The sequence below is a fragment of the Montipora capricornis genome, chromosome 2 (assembly GCF_036669925.1).
Source record: "Montipora capricornis isolate CH-2021 chromosome 2, ASM3666992v2, whole genome shotgun sequence".
NCBI classification, from domain to species: Eukaryota; Metazoa; Cnidaria; class Anthozoa; order Scleractinia; family Acroporidae; genus Montipora; species Montipora capricornis.
Genome location: NC_090884.1, coordinates 32,319,781 through 32,339,780, shown reverse-complemented (window position 1 = coordinate 32,339,780; position 20,000 = coordinate 32,319,781). Strand labels below are relative to the sequence as shown.

General features: G+C 39.0%; 2 protein-coding genes and 1 pseudogene across 2 annotated transcripts in view; 2 read left to right on the top strand and 1 right to left on the bottom strand.

The window, feature by feature from the left end:
* The window catches only part of LOC138037161 (prostaglandin E synthase 2-like), a 16,097-nt pseudogene extending 13,268 nt beyond the window's left edge, over positions 1-2,829 (top strand).
* The window catches only part of LOC138018928 (large ribosomal subunit protein eL28-like), a 169,706-nt gene that overhangs the window by 4,638 nt on the left and 145,068 nt on the right, over positions 1-20,000 (top strand). The window lies entirely within an intron of this gene.
* On the bottom strand, positions 4,298-6,698 carry LOC138018852 (uncharacterized). Its single transcript, XM_068865537.1, has 2 exons — positions 5,978-6,698; positions 4,298-4,814 (listed from the first exon to the last, which is right to left on the bottom strand). The coding sequence occupies exons 1-2, from the start codon at positions 6,650-6,652 to the stop codon at positions 4,689-4,691; spliced, it is 801 nt and encodes a 266-aa protein (XP_068721638.1). The 5' UTR covers positions 6,653-6,698; the 3' UTR covers positions 4,298-4,688.

Below are 20,000 nucleotides of genomic sequence, written 5' to 3'. Positions count from 1 at the left end.
TATCTAGACTCGGCTTGTGTTTAGTGCGGACTGCACTTTTCAAAGCTAACACGCTTTCGCAAACCCACATTCATTGGCTTGAAATCCGGTGCGAGTTGCACCACATATCTCACAAATATCTCACGAGTATCTCACAAGCTCTCACGAGCCAGTATTTATCGGCTTGAACTATCGGTGTGGATTACACTTCAAACTGAAAGAGTTATTGTACTTTAAAAAATACTTGCATTGAATAAGGGTCTTGCAGTCTTAAAGAATAGGATTTTGTACTCTTACTGTTGTCTACTAGTAACCGCCAGCATGGGAACAACAATCAAACAATACCGGTCAAGGATCAGCTGTCACAACAATTTTGTGAAAGCCAAGGATCATTTTCACGTGTGCGAGGGCGATTTTCGAATACGATGCTGATGATGTTTCGCTTAAATGTGTTTTACTGGCCAACATTACAACAAGTTGTTGGATATTACACGTCATGTAATGAGGTGATGATTTGGTTTACACAAATGATGTGCTACAATGTTTGCATCCCATTGCTTATAAGGGAAGCAAATGATGTGGAGGAAAATCCAGGTCCTACAATATTTGATACCATTGATCCAACAACCTTTGTGTCCGCTGACTCTAGTCAAGGAAATGTTTTTAAGAGTTTGAAAATACTTCTAGAAGTGAATTTCTAAGAGACATATATGGACCAATGTTTGATGTCATGAACAAACTTCCAGTAAATGACTCACTCTATTGTAATGATACACTTTAAAAAATAAAATGAAACCATGTCTGGAACATCGGTTAACAGCAAATAGTCATTAGTTTGCACAGAACATCTTTTAGCACTGTATAGATTATTGCCAATAACCAAAATATTGTTCAAAGTAGAATTAGTCCACAAACTAATACCTTGTATTTGATGTTACATAATAGCAGTAAGTGACATTGCTACACATTGCTTACCAGCATTCACACCAAAGATTGCTTCATTTCCTTGGCTAGAGTCAGCGGACACAGTGGTTGCTGGATCAATGATATCAAATATTGTAGGACCTGGATTTTCCCTCACATCATCATCTATATTTTTAGGTATTGTGAATGCTGTGTGTACCATCAATGTTTATTACTGCTACTCCAGTAGATGCTAGTTGAATTTCAGCGTTCTCCTAATCATTTATAAGATCGTATGAATAAATGACAGTGCCATGCTTGTTTTTTAGCCATTCTAGTGCTTCTGTTACTAGTAAATACATGTAGCTGATAGAGGTGCTGTAGTGTGCACAAAAAGTTGTATAAACTATGCAAATGGCAATAAGAGAAAGATTAGCAGCAAGTCATCGATGTAAAATTCTGAACATGTCCTGAAATTTGAAGCATACTGAAGGAACCCATTTCACTGCTGCATTGTTATGGCAAATTTTCAACCAATCACGCATGGACGCATGGTGGGCTGAATGGAGTTAAACTAAGCATAAGACCCCAAGTACGCATTGCGGACCTATTTATCTTATTTCTCATAAAATCTTTATTGATTGAAATGTTAAGTGATGCTTTACTCTTCCTTGCCAGTTAGAACCCCTATAAGGAACTTTAACAGTAAAATTACATGTACATGTATGTTGATGTTACAGTGTATGAAGATTCGTGTGATCTTTCAATTTTACTTATTATAGTCATTTTATGTGATTTTTTAAATTCTGTATTTAAATTGTACTCAAATTTTGCATAAGGGAATAAGGAAAAACTGGTTGCTGCATAGGGGACGAAGGCCGAATACCACTGAATTCTGCTATCTACAGTGTAGTTTTCTTCCTTCAGAAAATAGGAACCTATTTACATGTAAGAACCTAGATAGCCTAAATTGCTGTTAATTACCATTTTTAAATGGAAGGTTCTTACATGTACTCGTGGGGTTTTACTTTATCAGGCTTGCAAAACAGAATTCTACACACAATCAAAAACATTTGTTTCCTGCTCCGGAAGCATAATGAAAGTTAAAAAAGTTTTACAAACTCGGAGCAGAAAGTTAAAACTTATCAAATATTTCGTCCGTTTTTTCAACCGGACTTTATCAGTCATTATTTAATTTTTAAAAATCTACACATTCCGCCAAAAAAAAAAAACCTTTGATTGAATGGTGAAAATGTTTTAACAAGTAGACTTTTGATTTAGATTGCTGATTTGAACGGTGCTAAGTGACCATTTTGCTGTTTGTGACGAGGATTTTAGATTTGCCACGTTTGAAACTTCTGTAAACACATTCACACATGCTTTGTGCCGCTTGCACATTTTCCACGCACGTGTGAGTATAATACTAAAACAATTATTCTTTTCAATCTCGGTGAAAAGTTGAACAGTGGCAGAATATTTACCACGATTTCAAAGAAAAATTGTTAAATATTCACTGCTATTTATGGGATTGAAGTTTGGGACCAAGAACATTGAAAGAGGTGGGCACTAAGTTCGCCCGTTGTTGCCTTTTATTTTTTTATTTTTAAATCAACTCTTTTTAAACGTACAGGGAAGAGAGAAAGTGGCGGAAATGGGTGGACAACACATTTGTGCACACACTGTCACCTAATATCTACCGCACAGCATCAGAAGCCATGCAGGCGTTTGAGTATTTCACCAAGCAGAGTGACTTTAGCACGTTTGAAAAGTATTCAACATATCTTGCTGGCCCTTTTGTCATGTACATTGTCGGAAAACATGTGAAAAGCAAGTGAGTATATGTTGATCGTATCAGTAATGAACAGCAAGATACACATGTGAAATGTTGCATATTAAAGAAATGATATCTACCAATAATTATTAATGATAGATTTAATAATCAGGTTATTCAAGTATCGATCTTATTTAGCTAAGGACCACCCTGCGAGCAGAGCCTCTCTAAAACTCACCAGAGGGCAAGCAAGAGAGGCTCTGCAGAAATTGTGTCAAGTCTTTTAAGTCTGCGCAGTCCAAGGTTCTGGGCTAGACACTCTGGTCAAACCAGTTTAGGCAGCGTGCATATCATATTTTTGTCAAAGCGAAGGGTCATAATCGAGCCTTCAGTACGAAAATCAATATTGCGTCCAGTAGTGCGATCGAGACTTGGCCATGGTCTGAAACTGTCTCCAAGCAACGGCTTGCACTTACTTAATAGAGACTTCACAATATTTCTGCAGTCTTTTCTCTCTCGTCGAGTTCAGAAAGGCTCTGTTGGCCGGGTAACTTAGGACAAGTTCTCACAACCCTTGAACTTGTTCATAAACTCTGGGGGACGTTTAAGATCCCACACATTATTCGAAAAGAGTAGGGGATGGAGCCCCTGGTGTTGTGGCTGTCCTGTTCTCTCCAGCAGAAGTGGCCGGATTGGCGTGCGTGTCAGCTCTAAAAAGGCCTATAGCGTATGATGCCACCGAAGCAGAAACATCCTTGAGGGAAAAAGCGACTTTGCCGAATTCTGGAACATGTAGATGTAATGTTGATGTTGCGAAATATTATTACAATTGTTGATGTTCTTGTTATTGTTGTCGTTGTTGTTGTTTGCGCTACCAATACTCTGGCATCTGTCTAGAACCACTAGACTGGGATGGACAGAACTTTCCTCATGACGTGCCGATGCAAACGGGGCCGCTTGTTGGATACTGTCCCCTACAGTATATAGGTAGGTAGGTTAAGTCTGCTACGAGCCTAGAAGGCCCATCAGGCCGGCACTTATCTCCGGGTTTCTGTAGCATGAAGCGACTAGGAGTATTTCCACTCCCCCCTGAATGGGATGCTAGTCCATCGCAGGGTTACCCCCAGCATTAGATTCACTGGTACCCATTTATAGGGTATGAGTGGAGAGAGGCACCGTGATAGTAAAGTGTCTTGCCCAAGAACACAACACAATTTCCCCAGCCAGGACCCGAGCCCGGACCACTCTATCCGGAGTCGAGCATACTAACCATGAGGCCCTACAGTATATAAGGGACCTTCAAACTGGAGTACGAGGACGACTACAAGTACGAAATCTCAGTTCTGAGCATGCGCTTTTCGACAATTTTTGTTCTTTAAACGTGATGCGCGTGCCCATTAAAGAAAACTCGTACTCGTAGTCGTTCTCGTACTCCAATCTAAAGGTCACTAATATTAATATCTGAAATTTTCTGTATAGGACTTTTGTGACCAGCCTCAGGTGTTTTTAACAACGAAGAAGTAACAACAATCGGATCATAGTAAAGTTATTATATTCTATTCTATTCGAGCAGCAATACCTTTTCCTTTTTGTGGAGAGAATCTTCCGCCATAGGTTCCTGTTGTTTCTTCTCTTCATGTCTTTTTTTTATTTGCTTATTTTTTTTCTTTTGGTTTTGTTATGTTTTTGTTTTGTTTTTGTTTTGTTTTCTTCTCTTCATGTTTTTTTTTTTTTTGCTTTTTTTTTTCTTTTGGTTTTGTTTTTGTTTTCTTCTCTTCGTGTCTTTTTTTGTTTGCTTTTTTTTTGCTTTTGGTCTTGTTTTGTTTTTGTTTTGTTTGTTTTTTCGGGGAGGTTTTGTTTTGTTTGAGTTTTTTTTTTTTTTCATTTTTTTTGTTTTCTTCTTTCCCCTTAGTTTGTTTCCTACTGCTGTTTTCTGGATTGTGTCTTCAATATCAGATCCCTCATTTCGTCACTCGCAACTTGTCAAATTCGACGGGCGCAAGATACCATTCCATGCTGTTTCATTTGCCCCTTACTACTGGAAGAACCTAGTCTCCTTTAGCTTCTGCATCACCTCAGCTATTTTCTTTCTTGCCAAACTGCTCTCATCTTGACAAGAGACACGATAGTACTGTTCCTCTACGTGGTCACAGAACTGCTCCTGAGTTAAAAAGATATTACCTATTAATGCAAGTGCTGCATTATGAAACAACCCCTCACTTATTCAGCTATCCGGAGTTATCGGGCGTTAAGCATATAGGTGCATGAGTTCTATTTCTGAGTTGACATTGCCAACTGCTTGTCATTCCCGCTGTAGCACGAAGTAACCCTGGTTGTGATGTCAAAACAGAAGAAGACCCATAGCTCTTAGTATCTCGACCGTGGGTCAAATGATCGTTTGGCTAAGCTTTACGACCTTTTTATCGCTAAGTTATATATTTATTCAGTTGCGACAAAGTAAAATTTTCTCCAAAGAAGCGAAATTCATAACAGTAGTATATGGCAATAATAATGTATGCATTGACAAGAAAATGAAGAGGAGCAATTCGAAAATAATGAACTAAGGAGTTACAAAAATGAGAACACTTTGAGGAGAGGACAGCAAAATTCGTTTTCTACATTTGTCTTCGCACATTTCCTTGGGTAAAAGGGACTTAAGCGCTGCAAGTTTACTGCACATTTAATTGCACATAACAAAAGAAAGTCACGAATCCCATTAATAAATTCTGTCCTGCTATGTAATTATATCTAAGATTCCCATTGGCACATATATCAATTATTAGTAATTATAATTTTCTCACATCTTTCATTTAAGGGTCGCAAGACAGCTCAACAAGTTACATGTTTATCCATAACGAGTTGTGAAGAGAACAATGTTTTGTTTCACTGAGATAGGGTTTAAAATAGGCGTTATATGCAGGCAACAAATCACGCACAAGGCCTGCTACTCAATGATGCCAGCCGGCCTTGGAATGGATACCCGATCGAACAATCGGGTTTAGAAGCTAAGCCCACTGTTGCTATTATGTATTTCAATGGCAACGTCTGAAAACTGGCATTAGTTCATTCCGTAACCTAAGATGCCTAGTTACGCTCAGGTTCATAAGCAGTTATCTCTTTTAGCAGCAAGCCTCACATTTTTGCATAATCTCAAATATTTTTCAAGCGTTCGGCCTTGCTTCGTTGGTTTTCTACTCGGTTTCGCTTTCATCAAAATCACGTGCTTTATTCTTGTCATTCATGCGCGTCAATGAAGGAAGCTCTCCTAATTCAAGCAAAATATGAGAATTTAGCCGATTCAAGGGCTAATGAATATTAGCTTACCCAAGTTCCCATTTTAATCATTCGTGAGCAAAGTTCTTCAGCTCCGTTGCAGCAGAGTGTCACGATCAGCGTTTCATTCATGTCAAAGCAGTGAGTTTCATCCTTTGCCAAAGCAGAAGCTACGGTCTCCCCTGCAATCACAAGCAAGGTCAATCTGCTCCATGGATCCATCAGTTCGCGTTCAACTTCTTTTTCAAAAGCGACCAGCACCTTCCTGATGTTCTTTGTCGAGTCCACCAACGATCCAACTGCGATATCGTCATCGTAGTGACCCCCTTCTATCTGGTTCATAACTATAGACGAATTGTCAACTACCTTCTTTGCCGGATGCAAAGCATGCCCACAAGACCTTTCTGTTCCACTCCTCTTTCTTGCATAGAGATTAAGGAGGATACTAAGGTTCCTCTTGATTTCAAATACAGTCCAGCATTTGAAGAGATCTTCTCGTTGCACCGCACGCAAACCTTCCTTTAGGTTAGACACATCCTCCCTTGAAGAACGAGAGCGGCGAAGAATGTCTAGAGCTGCGGAATCCCTCTCAGTAGTGAGTCCAGTCCAGTAAAAAAAAAGCTCATCCAGTTGATCTTTCCTCAAACTGCCAGATATTTGAATCAGAACACTATGAAAAGATCGTCGGAGTTTGTCAGCTAAGCTGTTGTAAGTTTGTGATGACATGATGGCGGTGTCATCGATGGCGACGGGACAAATTCATCTTCATTACGCTTTTATACTCCAAATTAGTACATAACACCAAAAAAGGGCAAAATAATGACGTTGCTAAGATCTCGATCATGCATTACTTATCCATGCTGACTTGCACGTAACGTGTAGTAGACCTCGCTCCAATAATCCCGAAAGATCGCCTAAGAATCTACCTCAATTTTTTTTAAAAATCTCAAAGTTTTACCGAAAAATACCAACATTTTAATACAAAATACCAACGTTTAAAGATCCTAAAGGGAAAACAAGCCGCCTACCCAAAAGCTATTGTGAAATAAACATAACTTCAGTAGAGGCTATTCAATTCCTGTACAAATCCCATAATACACCTCTTTTAACTCCCAAAAATCTGCATAGGCATTGTTTTCGACTTCTCTTGGGACATTTTCATATCCCAAGAGAAATTACAAACCGGAAAATTTCAATTTAAAGAAATGTTGGCCGGCGAAAATAAAACGTGGATGGATTCCTCAAACGTGAAAAACTGACTGCTATATTGTCTGTTCGGGTCTGTCATTTTACCAAGGAGGACTTCAAGCGGGATCTTCAGGTATATGAACATTGGTATTGGTGACATTCGCTTCATACAGAAATCTCAGTCAACTAGTCCAAAATATCATTATATTGGAGCGAGAAAACTGAATCAAGCCATATATAGACGACTTTCACTGTAACTTGAAATGTGGGGAAATTTTGTCAGCAGTATAGAAACTACCGTCGGAAACGATTTACCCTTTTCATTTAATGGAAATACATTTGATGGAAATACATAAATCGATCGTTTGTTTTGAAGTTGTAACAGGGATCTCGTAGAAAGCCACAGTAGACAGATTGAACTTGATTTCCAGGCATTTACTTCACAGCAATGAGTGCGGGATAGCACTGCAAGCTCTCTTTCGCTTTGCAAAACTCCTGCATATGACTCAAATATAAAATCCTTTTAACGACCACGAGGTAAATATGTTCAGAGGTGGAGCCAATATCATTACAATTTAGCCTCTGGATTAAGATTCAAGTCTACAAAGTACTGATCTCCTCGCCTGTGTTTTTCTTCTTTACATCAAGTACATTAAGTCATCCGGTTGTCATCCGGAGAAATCCTTGACCATTGCTAAGTCAGCCTCGTTTGCATATGCAAAAACAAAAATGGCGGATTTCAATTTAAATTTGCCTATTTTTGAAGCATTATTGTTGGCCATTTAAACACTTGCAGTCCAAATGAGTGGTCAAGTATGATAACACAGGTAAAGAACTTTCGATTCCGAGAAACTCTTTCTAGACCGTATTTTCCCTTCAAAGTACACACCCGCTCGAGAAAGCGACAAATTATTTCATACTATGCAATAAGGTCTACCCATGAAATGTCTTTGTATTTCTATGTCAGATTTGATGACTTTGCCTGATCAAACCCCTCGCAAATCGTTCGGTGATTAAAAAGGGATATTCCACTTTTGTGTTAACCCTGAGAATGTGCTTCAATGTTTTTTCTTGCTTCTTTTATCCTCTCACATCTTCCGCAAACCGGTCGGTTGACAACGACCGGTGTGGCGTGCCATTTCCCTGGGGGAATAACTCTATTGATCTCTTCGACTGCGGACTGAACTGGAAAGCTACTTTGATTTACTGTTCCAAGTGTCATGTGGAAGTCTTGCAGTTGTGTGTGCGGGATGTGTTTGTCTACACCGGCAATTTCTTTGAGATCTCGCTCGTTCTGCAGGACCCACTGTGTCAAAACCTGTTGTGATTTCTTGTTGGCCATGAGCACAAGTGAAACCGCGTCACCATATCCATGAATTGCACATTCTATCTTATCAAACCATATTTCGTGAGGCGTCCAAGGATAATTGTTCAGAAAACGCCCGATTTTTAATGCCTCACCTTCTGTGTAGCAACAGTAATAGTCGAAGGCCACATGAAGATTTCCAACTTCCTTCGTGTTCAAACTTCGTGGTTGGCCAAACCTTTTCAAAACTGACGCCGCAAGTTTCATATTTTCTGTAAGTTCAGGCGGCCAAGAATTGTATTTCTGGTAAAAAGCAGCTCCATACATTTGCGTGACATCATCGTTGCGTGCGACACACTTTGGACTACAACCAGGACCACCAGCCGATGGAAAAGCAGGGCTGTACACCAGACATTTTTCTGATCTCCGGAATTTCCGGTCAAATATAAACCATCTAAAGGCACAAAATGAAACGATTAAAACAACCAAGAGTACTAAAAGATAGCAACTTTGAACACTCGGGCGTACAAGCCTCATTTTTCTGCTGAATCAGTGGTCACGCTATCTATCTAATTTTGTTCCGTCATAGTATTTTAATTTGCTCGTCACTCTCGGTTTGGTACTTTAAGTAGGATTATTAAAGTGTATCGTAAAGAACATAAATTATCATATCGACCAATATATCAGCATCTATAGCCTTCTGCAGCCAAGTACATCCATGTATAAACATGGTTATACACATGTTTATACGTCATACATGGATACACATGGTTATACATACACATGTTCATACGCTGCAATACATGGATATAATTAGTTAAATATATAAAAAGATGTGGTTATAAATGGATTACGTGGTAATAGATGGACATATATGGCTATACATCATGACTATACATAGCATTTAATTCATTCTTGTACATAGCTTTTCATTTTTGTACATAACCTTTTCTGTATTACATACAGTAAACACCGGTCACGCCAAAACGCAGACTGCAGACTGTGGAGACCGTGCAGACCAGGGGTACAATATGGCGTTACTCTCACTATTATTGAGAGCTAACCGTAAACAGGCTAACCTGAATGTTATTTAGGCCTTATTAGGCTAACCGTATGTTATTTAGGCCTAACTCAGGCTAACCGAATTTTCATTTTACAGACGGTCTGCACAATCTGCAGTCTGCGTTTTTCAGTGCTCCAGTAAACACCCACACATAAGAACCTAGATTTTCCAAGCGAGGCTAAATAGGTTCTTATAAGAATGGTATTTACAGTAGTTTTAGGCTATCTAGGTTCTTAAATTTGTTCCTATTCCACAAAAGATATCTACTCTATGATACATATGGTATGACTGATTTCCTCTGATGAGTGTGCTGATACCTTTATATTTCAATCATTACCATGAAAAAAGAGTTTTAAAAAAGGTCTGTGCAGTTTAAAATTTGTTCCAGACACTTGAAATTTCAAGGTCATTTTCTAAAATAAGAACGTGTTTAAACTTTTTAATGCCAAACTGGTTCTTATGTAACGGGGGGTTGGGGAGGGGGGGGGGGGGGGGTGGCGTCTAAAATGAAATTTTTAGCCTAACAGGTTCTTAAATTCTAGCTTCTTATATGTGGGTGTTGACTGTATCATATGTATTACCCTAATCATGATATTATGATAACTTTAATAATCCTACTTAAGGTGGCTGGAACCAGTTTCACCACTTCAAGAGACATTCTTATTAGAAGCTGGGTTATAACTGAAACATTGTATCACGTAACTGGAATGTTATGGTTCCATATGAAACACCAGTGATAACTTAACAAAATGCTTCCTTTATTGTGAAGTAATAGGTTACCATGGCAACATGAAAGCTCTCCAAAGACATTCTATATTTCGTCTTTACTTGCATATATCTAAAAAATGAACTGGGTAACCCCATTTTTTATTGAAGAATAGTAATTAGCAATCTGAGATACAACTATGACCAAAGTTTTAAAAAATTCTTGGCAGCCAATTCAGGGACACCTTAAATTTTTCGAAAATGACGGGGCTTCAATTTTTTTTTCTTTCTTTTGTTAAACTCTCACATCTTTCGCTTGCCATTTCCTTTGGGAAAAAAACTCTGTTGATCTCTTCGACTGCGGACTGAACTGGAAAGCTACTTTGATTCACTATATCCATATCCGCGAATTGCACATTCTATCTTATCAAACCATATTTCGTGAGGCGTCCAAGGATAATTGTTTAGAAACTGCCCAAGTTTTCCTTCTTCAGCTGCGGTGTAGCAGCAGTAATAGTCGAATGTCGACCAGCCTCTTTCGTGTCTCTTCGACTGCGGACTGAACTGGAAAGCTACTTTGATTCACTTTTCCAAGTGTCATGTGAAAGTCTTGCAGTTGAGTGTGCGGGATGTGTTTGTGTAAACCGGCAGTTTCTTTGAGACCTCGCTCGTTCTGCAAAACTGTCAAAACCTGTCGCGGTTTCTTGTCGGCCACGAGGACAAGTGAAACCGCGTCACCATATCCGCGAATTGCACATTCTATCTTATCAAACCATATTTCGTGAGGCGTCCAAGGATAATTGTTTAGAAACTGCCCAAGTTTTCCTTCTTCAGCTGCGGTGTAGCAGCAGTAATAGTCGAATGTCCTTGGAATACATCTTGGGCTACGTCCTGCACCACCTTCTGATTGAAATGCGGGATTAACACCACGCATTTTTCGGATGTGGGCAATAATTCGAAAAAAAACAACGCTTTTCGGACAGCCAAAGCAAAGCATGAAAACATAACAAAGGTGGTAAAATAAATAAACTTTTTTGACTCAAACAGCGTCGGTAACGCAATGAATGCAGCGTTGGTAATTGGTTCACCCCGGGTAGCTCGGGTGATCCTCCACCCAGGAAATGTTTTGTCCTTAAAAGCGGGGCCTAACTGTAGTTGATATGTTCTGACAAAATAGAGATTTTGGTACAGGTTTATCCACCTTTCGAACAACTAAGGCTTGGGAGTTTATTTTGCAAAAGTCCTAAAACTTTTCTGGGGTATTATACACCATATTCCAAAATTTCACCTTATTCCATTTTGAAATATGGTGTATGGATGACGTTAATTCCTCTAAGTCTGCAAAGGAAAAAGTCTCAAGGCATACATGTATAAACATGTTAAAAGACCAGCCTTTCATATCTTGGAAGGTTCTTGGGAGTTTTGGGAAATAGGACCCGGGACTTTAAACATTTTTCCAAGAAGTAAACTAAAAAATTCCTTTCTTTGAAACATCTTTTTTTTAAGATACAGAGGGCCTCTTCAGGAGTGAATACCAGACCCCAGTTATTAAAGGGGGTGGCGATAGCTACTGGAAGAACACCGGATGAATCACTATCGAATGGACAATATTGGTTTTGCCATTCTCTTTTGTTTGTCTTTCCTGCATCTAGACCATGATCAATAGCACAAACCTATTCTTATAATTAAAACCTGAATTCAATCCTTAATTCATCATTCGGTTGCAAAGTAAAACATTGGTTTAAATATGATTACCAGGACTAGGATGAATTTGTTCCTATGCTCTTTACCTTTAAAGTCACACAAGGGCTAGTACCAAGTTATGTCAACCAAGGTTGACTTTAAAAACGACTCTTGATAACTGTTGCTGTAGACTAACAACGTCTGTAAAACTAATACTAATCCTGACCAATATTGTACACTAATTGTACACTAATTGTTCTAAAACTAAAATCCCAAATAAAACTGTGATCACGCAGCCTTGCTGCGTTTCAAAGCAACGCATGTGTATTAGAAAATTCCTCGTCACAGCAAAAAGGGCTACAGTGTAAGCGAGACTTGCCAAGATCTTGGCAAGCAGGCCAGCCTACTTTCTCATATGAACAAACTGAAATCCCACCAAAGAAAATAGCCATACCCTACATGGTGGTGCACAATATGTAGAAGAAATGCAAAAAATCAAGAAGAATGAACAACTTGAGAAACATGTTGGGCATGCAGTATACATCTGAAAACCAATGCAAAAAATGCAATAAACATTATACATTTTAAATAAGCCAGGAAGCATAAGTCTCCAAAGAGAAAAAGCTCCACCAGGTTACATAGAGATGCCCAGCTGGTATTCTGAAGACAAATTGGACGCTAACAGTTTCACAATTCTCTACGTTCTCAAATCCCATAATACACCTTGTTTACTCCCCCAAAAGTTTGCATAGGCATTGTTTTCGATTTCAGCGATGTTCCCTGCAAGAAAGGGGTTTTTTTACATAAAGAAGTGGCGATGAAACGAATTCGAGGGATGATTTCTACACATCTGTACGTTCTTGAACCGAAACTATATATTTCAAAGTACAAGTCATGCCGGCCAGCCTTTCCTTTGACATTGAAATTATGAGTGCAAAGAGATTATAAAAAATTTTTAAGAAAAAGGACAGGGTTGTTCAAAATCCGCAAAAATGTAATCAGATATTAATTATCTCTAGGGAGCATCATATAACTTAGGATACAATCTCGATCATGCCATGTGGGGGAGACTCCGCTCTGTTAAGGTTCTATCGGTGTAACGTTTGACGGTGTAACGTTTGTGTCTTGCAAAGTTAATTTTCTGCGTAGTACGCTGAGCGTTGCATTGTCTTGTGTTTACAAAGTGGCCGCTTACAGGAAATGGTCGCTTACGACAAGTTGTCGCTATGAGGGATTTGACTGCCCGGAACAAAAGACAATCGTGAGGACCAGAGAACTTTGCGTGGCTCTTATGATTAGGCAAACTGTTTAAATTTTACGAATTGTCTTTTAATTTCCGAGATAGGAGAAATTTTTTGAATAAAGAAGCGTAAGTCCACTGGCCAATTGAAGTCGTTGATCAATTACAAGAGGATAGTAGTGAGGTACCCAAATGTCTGTTGAGTACTAGTTTTTCGGCCAAATGGCAGTTGCGAGTAGCAAGACTATTTGTGACTGACCGTGCAGGTCCTGGACACTTGATGAATACCACGACAAATTTCGATCGTTTAAAGCAAAATTATATTTCGCCCACGATGATCTTGCAGTTTGTCGGATTAGCGTCAATAGTTGCCAAATATGTGCGTGCGCAGCCTACATGGTCTCTGTATCGCTTTGAGACAGAAGATTGAACCAAAATTGGTTTCTTTTTTCATAAATATTCCTCCTTCCTTAAATATATTAAAGCAGCGAGTTGTTGTGTTCTTTAATCTATTACCTTTTTGATCGCACTCGCCGTCGTTGTGTAGAGGAATATGTTCTTGAAGTGTGCGTTGATAAATCGTGCAACGACAAAAGCAACGTCAACTTAAACGTCACTAAGAAATTAAACTTTGCTAAACGAAATTCTTAAACACTTCTTCTACAGTTATAGCGAAGTATCTTATAACTGCAAGGAGGGATTACGTTTTTGCAAACGTTGGCCGTGTAGCACTTATATTTGAACAGACGTAACTGATTAGAATGTAACGTGAAGCACTAAGTATCAACCCCATATGAACCATGTGAGAGTTAGCCCTACTGATGGAAATGGGCCCACACAGGGACAGAGAAAAACTCTGACCAGGGTGGAAATTGAACACGGTTCATATGGGGTAGATACTTAGCACTTCGCATTACACTCTAATTAGTTATATCTTATAACTTGATTGAAACGAACGTTCTCAAGGTCATGAAAGAGAAGAACATTCACTCTATATCCTTCCTGCACATGGTCGCCAAAACCTTAAACGTGGTTGTTATAGCTCCCAACTAAATACGTTTTCGATTGAAGGAGAACGTGTCACGTGAAATGAGTCATAACTCATAAACTCCTCAGGTTTTGCATCTTGAAACCAAGGCTAATCTTTGTGCCGACCCGCATCAAGAAAAAAGAATCTTTTGCGTTGGCAGTTCAAGTCTCTAAACAAGAACTGAGGAAGAAATTTTTGCCTCTGGTGCCTTTTACAATTGTCAAGTTACTATCAATTTTAATTGCAAGAAAAAGCATCTTTCTACTGGACCTTGATAACAGACAATCTTATACAACTAACATTCTGCAGTGGGCCGGCCTTCGTCATTCTATACCACCCCATTTAAAAGGCACCAATAAGTCTCCGTCTATAACAGCCCTCACATTTGTGACGGAATACAACGTCTTTGCCACGTTTTTATCACTGTTCACATTCCAGACATTTCTGGACTGAGTACACCGGGTACACCTCTCTTTGGAAAATGTTTTATATGGAATAATATCGCAACAATGCCTTTACTTAATTTACTCAATTATTTTGTTATCATTGGGAAGTTGTTTTTATAGGACTGCACAAGAAGCCAATTTAATCCAGAAATTACTGGGTTTAAGAACAAAATTATTCTCAAGTGCGAAACAGAACGGAAAATTAAAAACAGGAAAGACTATTTTAAAAAGAAATGGGTGCTCATACCAACTCGATAAGCCTATTCCTCTGTTGTTCTATTGTTTGTTGTTGTTGTTGTTGTTGTGTCTGTTTGTCTCTCTCTTTTTAGCTATTTATAATGTAAGGCGTTTTATCCTAACATAAAAATCCACCTTCAATCTTTAATTTTTTAATAATTAATTTGTTGTAGTTCATTGTTGTAAAACATTGTTAATTAATTTGTCTATTAAACAAAAAAAAAAAAAAAGAAAAAAAAAAAAGAAAAAAAGAAAAAGTGGTTAAAAAAGGTTTTTCACCAAAAGTTTTAACATTTGCGATACTTAGATTATTTTTTCATTTGCAGCTGGAGTTTGTAACATCTTGCATTGAAGTCGTAACGTTGCACCTGTATAGAACTTGTGCTATGAGCGAGTTGGGAGGTACAACAAACGCATAACAACTGGCCCAGCGGGAAACAGTGAGTATTGTTTCCCTTCGATCCTAAATGTACTCCTTGGAGAACATTAAGGTTCTTGGGAAAACAGACTCTCACTGCTTTGCTGACGGCCAGTCGTTAAGTGCTATTTCTTTCATGTCGCTGTTCATCATGTCCTCGTCCCTAGAGTCCTCGTTTTTTCTGGTAAAAATATGCAGCACGATAATTTGTTTCTCATTTGGCCCCTAATGTCATCGTTTTGTTTGCGTTGTCGTTGCCCAGTTGCTACAACTCCCAAGTATTGCAAGTGGGAGCCGGAAACTGCATGCTTCATTCATTTTCTTGTATCGGTTTGCAGCCATTCTCAGTAAACGAGTGCTAGCTAGGGTTCGAAAAGTCGGAAAAATCACTCTTACTGAAAAAATTCATAATACACTCCGAATTGTAGAGCATTTTCTGTAGTAGGTTTGTCTGGAATGAGGCCTACTCTGGGACTTTAAGCCGCCTTAAGTTACCTTAATTCCATGAACACAACACACCTTGAATTTAGACTAAAACAGTTAAGAATGAGTTAACGAGGTAGTGACAGATCAGTCAAGGGAGGCATCGTAATGTAATTGTCTCTTGGTTAATTTCCAAATAAAAAGAAGGGGTACGGGGTTGCCTCCCGATACCCATTTGAAGGGTGCTAATGAGCCTGGCGAACTCCTGCCGTAACACATAGGAGAGGCCAGAACACACAAGAGGACATGCAGCAGAGATAAGTGTTTGCACGAATCATGTAAGTCCTGATTAAATATCTGTGACGAGGCTTTCTTTGAAACTTTGCCTTGCAACATGTAGCTCTAATGAAGACACCACAAGCAAGATTTTAGTCTCCACACGTTTTATTTTCGGCAAGATATTAGATGCTATTTGCTTGTTACAAAAACAAGTCTTAAACATGAAAGCCCACAAAAATATACAAGTCTTAAGCTATTAATTCCTCACCTTGGTGAGGAACAGTGATATGATGCCTCAAAATATTTTTGCAACTTTAAATAACAAAATATAACGGATGAAATAACCAAACAAATTTAAGCTCAGTAACAAGAACTGAAATTATTTAAGACTTACTTTAGATGTAATACTGATGTAAGCTTAACTTTAACTAAAGAAAGGCCTAGGAAAGTGTGTATTGTAAGGTTAAGAATTCATCATGCAATTTTGTTCGATTTACATAGTCGAGTTCCAGATGGCGATGCTCTTCACAAGAATACATGATTTAATCAAGCAGAAGGGTTTAACCAACCTTTATCTGTTATTCCGCCATACAAAATTTGAAATCTTGATTCCATATTTTGGAACCAAATATACGATTTGTATGATGACACTGCACAAGTCCACAAGTCCAAGGAAACCTGCTTTAATTTGCTCTTTAAAGATGAATATATAAAATGGATCATATATTGAACTGCGGATATGAAATCAAGTGAAGCTATGATCCTCACAATTGTGAAAGCAATTTTGCAATTGCATAGAGAAGACTGAACATATCAGGACTTCAACGGGATTTGAGCCCGTGACCTCGCGATACCAGGTCGACGCTCTAACCAACTCAGCTATGAAGCCACTGAAGTTGGGAGTTGGTCAACTGTGGGTTGTGATGTTCCCGTGAGGAATGAATCAATGATGAAATAATATATGAAATGGATCACATATTGAAGTGCGGTTATGAAATTAACCCCGATGAATTCTTGAATTTTCCAGGCCTCTCTTTGCGTTCATAACTGCGAGGATCATGGCTTCACTTGATTTCATATCCGCAGTTCAATATATGATCCATTTTATATATCATTTCATCGTCGATTCATTCCTCACGGGTAACATTAGAACCCACAAATGACCAGCTCCCAGCGTCAGTGGCTACAAAGCTCAGTTGGTTAGAGCGTCGCACCGGCATCGCGAGTCCCGAAGTTTTCAGGCTTCTCTACGCAAGCACAAAATTGCGTTCATAACTGCGAGGATCATAGCTTCACTTAATTTGTTCTTTGTACAAGGTTCATGGGTAACTTGATAGATGAATTCACAACCAAAGCTCAAGGAAAATCTTTTATATTTATGTGCCAGACAACTAAACCAGACATCCGCATAAATTCACGTGTAGGGCAAGTGTCACATGAACGTGCAGGTTGTACATTCTTGTGTGGGCTTTGCTCACGCTAAGCTGTCGGTAAGGCCATTTTGCGGATATGGCGGCCATTTTAAAATCCATTATTTCAAATTGCTATTATGGGATTTTTAGGGATGGACAATTTTATTCTTGAGGGGGGGGGGGGGGGCAATTCCAAAAAAAAAACATTCCTGCACGGCAAAAAAAGATAAAAAAATTCATGCACAGTGGGCGTAGGAAAAAAAATCGGACAAGCCTTTGTACTCGAAGGATCCTGTTTCACAAAATGAAAAAGTAATCTGTAATTTTTGTCATTAAATTTCAACACACAAAAATGCTGTGTACTTATTTGTATAATAATTAATTTCTTTGTTTTTCATATCATAATTATCATAAATACATCATTTCCATCCATCTTTTGTATTCTAACATAAACTTGATCCATTTCACGGGATCTGGTATAAATATAAAATTTATGTCATAAAAATACCATTTTCCATCTCTTGTATTAAAATATAACTTTCAGCTTTTTTCAACATGTCTGTTATCTATCAGTTATAAAATAAACAACTATAAATAGTGTTCATAGTCTTGAATATATACAACTGTAAAAGATAAATGGTAGAGTGGTTGTACTTAAACCCATTAAATACTATGAAAACAAAAACAACCCTGAAATAGTGAAGGGTCTGAGAGTGCCCACTATACTCTTGGATCACTTTGCCACAAGGGGGATTGCGGCAGATATTTCCTAGTTACCCCCAGAGATCGAGCTTGAAGGACACAGGTAAGGAGTACTAGGGTTCACCACTCTATGTGTATGTCTGTGATACTGTAAATACACTTTTAAAATGTGCTAAGAGCAAATCAAATGTGCGAAAGTGCATAAGTGCAAAGAGTAAATCATACCGCTCCTTGTGAAACATTATGAGGTTGTGATTTCGCAGACCTATTTTACATTTTCAATAATAGAAAATGATGTACTAAATGTGTGAAATGTAATTGAAATTAGACAATAAACTTTGATCTCAATACAAATCTTATTCTTGTTTATGTAGAGAATAATGTATTAAACAATTTGTCATATTTATTCCAGACTTGTCCTAAACGTTGCTAGAGGCAGGGCTGGACCGAATCTCCCGATCTCAAGATTACGATCTGAAATCTCCCGATTAATCGCCGAAGTTTGTCATTTCTGGTGAGAATCGACTTCACAACAATAAAATTTCAAATACTTGTGTTTTTAGAGTTATTTTAACATCGATAATAACAAAGTTCAAACGTTTATTTTTCTCATAAACTCTGATAAACCGTTCTTGCAGACGTTGCTATTGACGGATAATGTAATTTGTGCAATAATTAATGTGAATGGTCCGAAAAAAAACAATCAAATCAAATGTTGCAACGGCAATGACATCTTTTTCGGGGGATTTTTGACTTTTGCCAAGGTTTTGTGAAAGTGTACTTTCTTTTTGTGTAAAAGACGCAATATGACGTCATCAGAAATGACGTCACAAGTGTTATGACGTCATCTATCATCCCATCGCTATCAATTCTCAATATTTGAAGAGCTTGGGGGTTGACAGCCCTGTTGAGGTGCTGGAAAGAGGAGGGAAGGGGCGGGGGCAGCCGATTCCGCTATGATGGTCTATGGGAGAGGCACCAGCCAGGAAGTTGATTAAGACTGAAGGGCACAGCTACAGCACACGGCCTTACGCAGTCAAGCTGCATTTTTGTCAAGGCTTTGTTACTTTGTTACTGGCTGAGGTCAAGATGAAGCTGTTGGCCTTGAAGAAGCCTAGGTCAACACGAACGAAATACTATACATACAGGCTCAGGGACCAAAGTGTGAGGGAGGAGTTCGTTATTGCACTGGCCAACAGGTACGAGGCCCTCTGTAATGGATCGGATGATGAAGAGGAGGCAGAACTAGATGTTGAGCAGGAGTGGAGCAAGATCAAAGAAATGTATTCATCCACCTGCGAGGAAGTACTTGGTAAGGTCAGGAGAGAGAGGAAGGCATAGATGAATGAAGACACCTGGAAACACGATGAGGAGAGGCGTGCACTGAAAGCAAAGCTAGAAGCTGCAAAGACCAGAAAGCAGAATCTGGCTGCATCAAACATGTACAACAAAAAGACTCATGAGGTGAAGAGAAGCTGCAGGAGGGACAAGATGAGGAGAATTGATAAAATGGCACAAGAATCAGAGATAGTAGCAGAGCAAAGGGATATGAAGAAGGTCTATGACACCACAAGACTGCTTAGTGGGCGAACGACTACCCAGAGCAAACCGATTAAGGATACAAACGGGGTGGTCCTGACCAGGATAGAGACCAACTTAATCAATGGGAGGAGTACTTCCGGGAAGTTTTCAACAGGCCTCCACCAGAAAATCCGCCCGTTCTTACTGAAGGACCACTGCTAGGCATCCGAACAGGACATATCACCATGGCAGAGGTCAAGAGGTCCTTGAAAGCTCTAAAGAACGGGAAAGCTGCTGGGTGTGACAACATCCCCCAGAGGCCTGGAAGGAGGGAGGACTGGTTTTTATCCAACAGTTCTCCACTTTCTCCTCAATAAGATCTGGAATGAGGAGGTCATCCCTCAGAACTGGCAGCTGGGCC

Excerpts from the sequence above, each read along its gene's own strand:
- LOC138018852 (XM_068865537.1), bottom strand. The coding sequence starts at position 6,652 with ATGTCATCACAAACTTACAACAGCTTAGCTGACAAACTCCGACGATCT. Across the intron at positions 4,815-5,977 it reads TGATTAAAATGGGAACTTGG|GAGCAGTTCTGTGACCACGT; the intron begins GTAAGCTAATAT and ends TTTTTAACTCAG.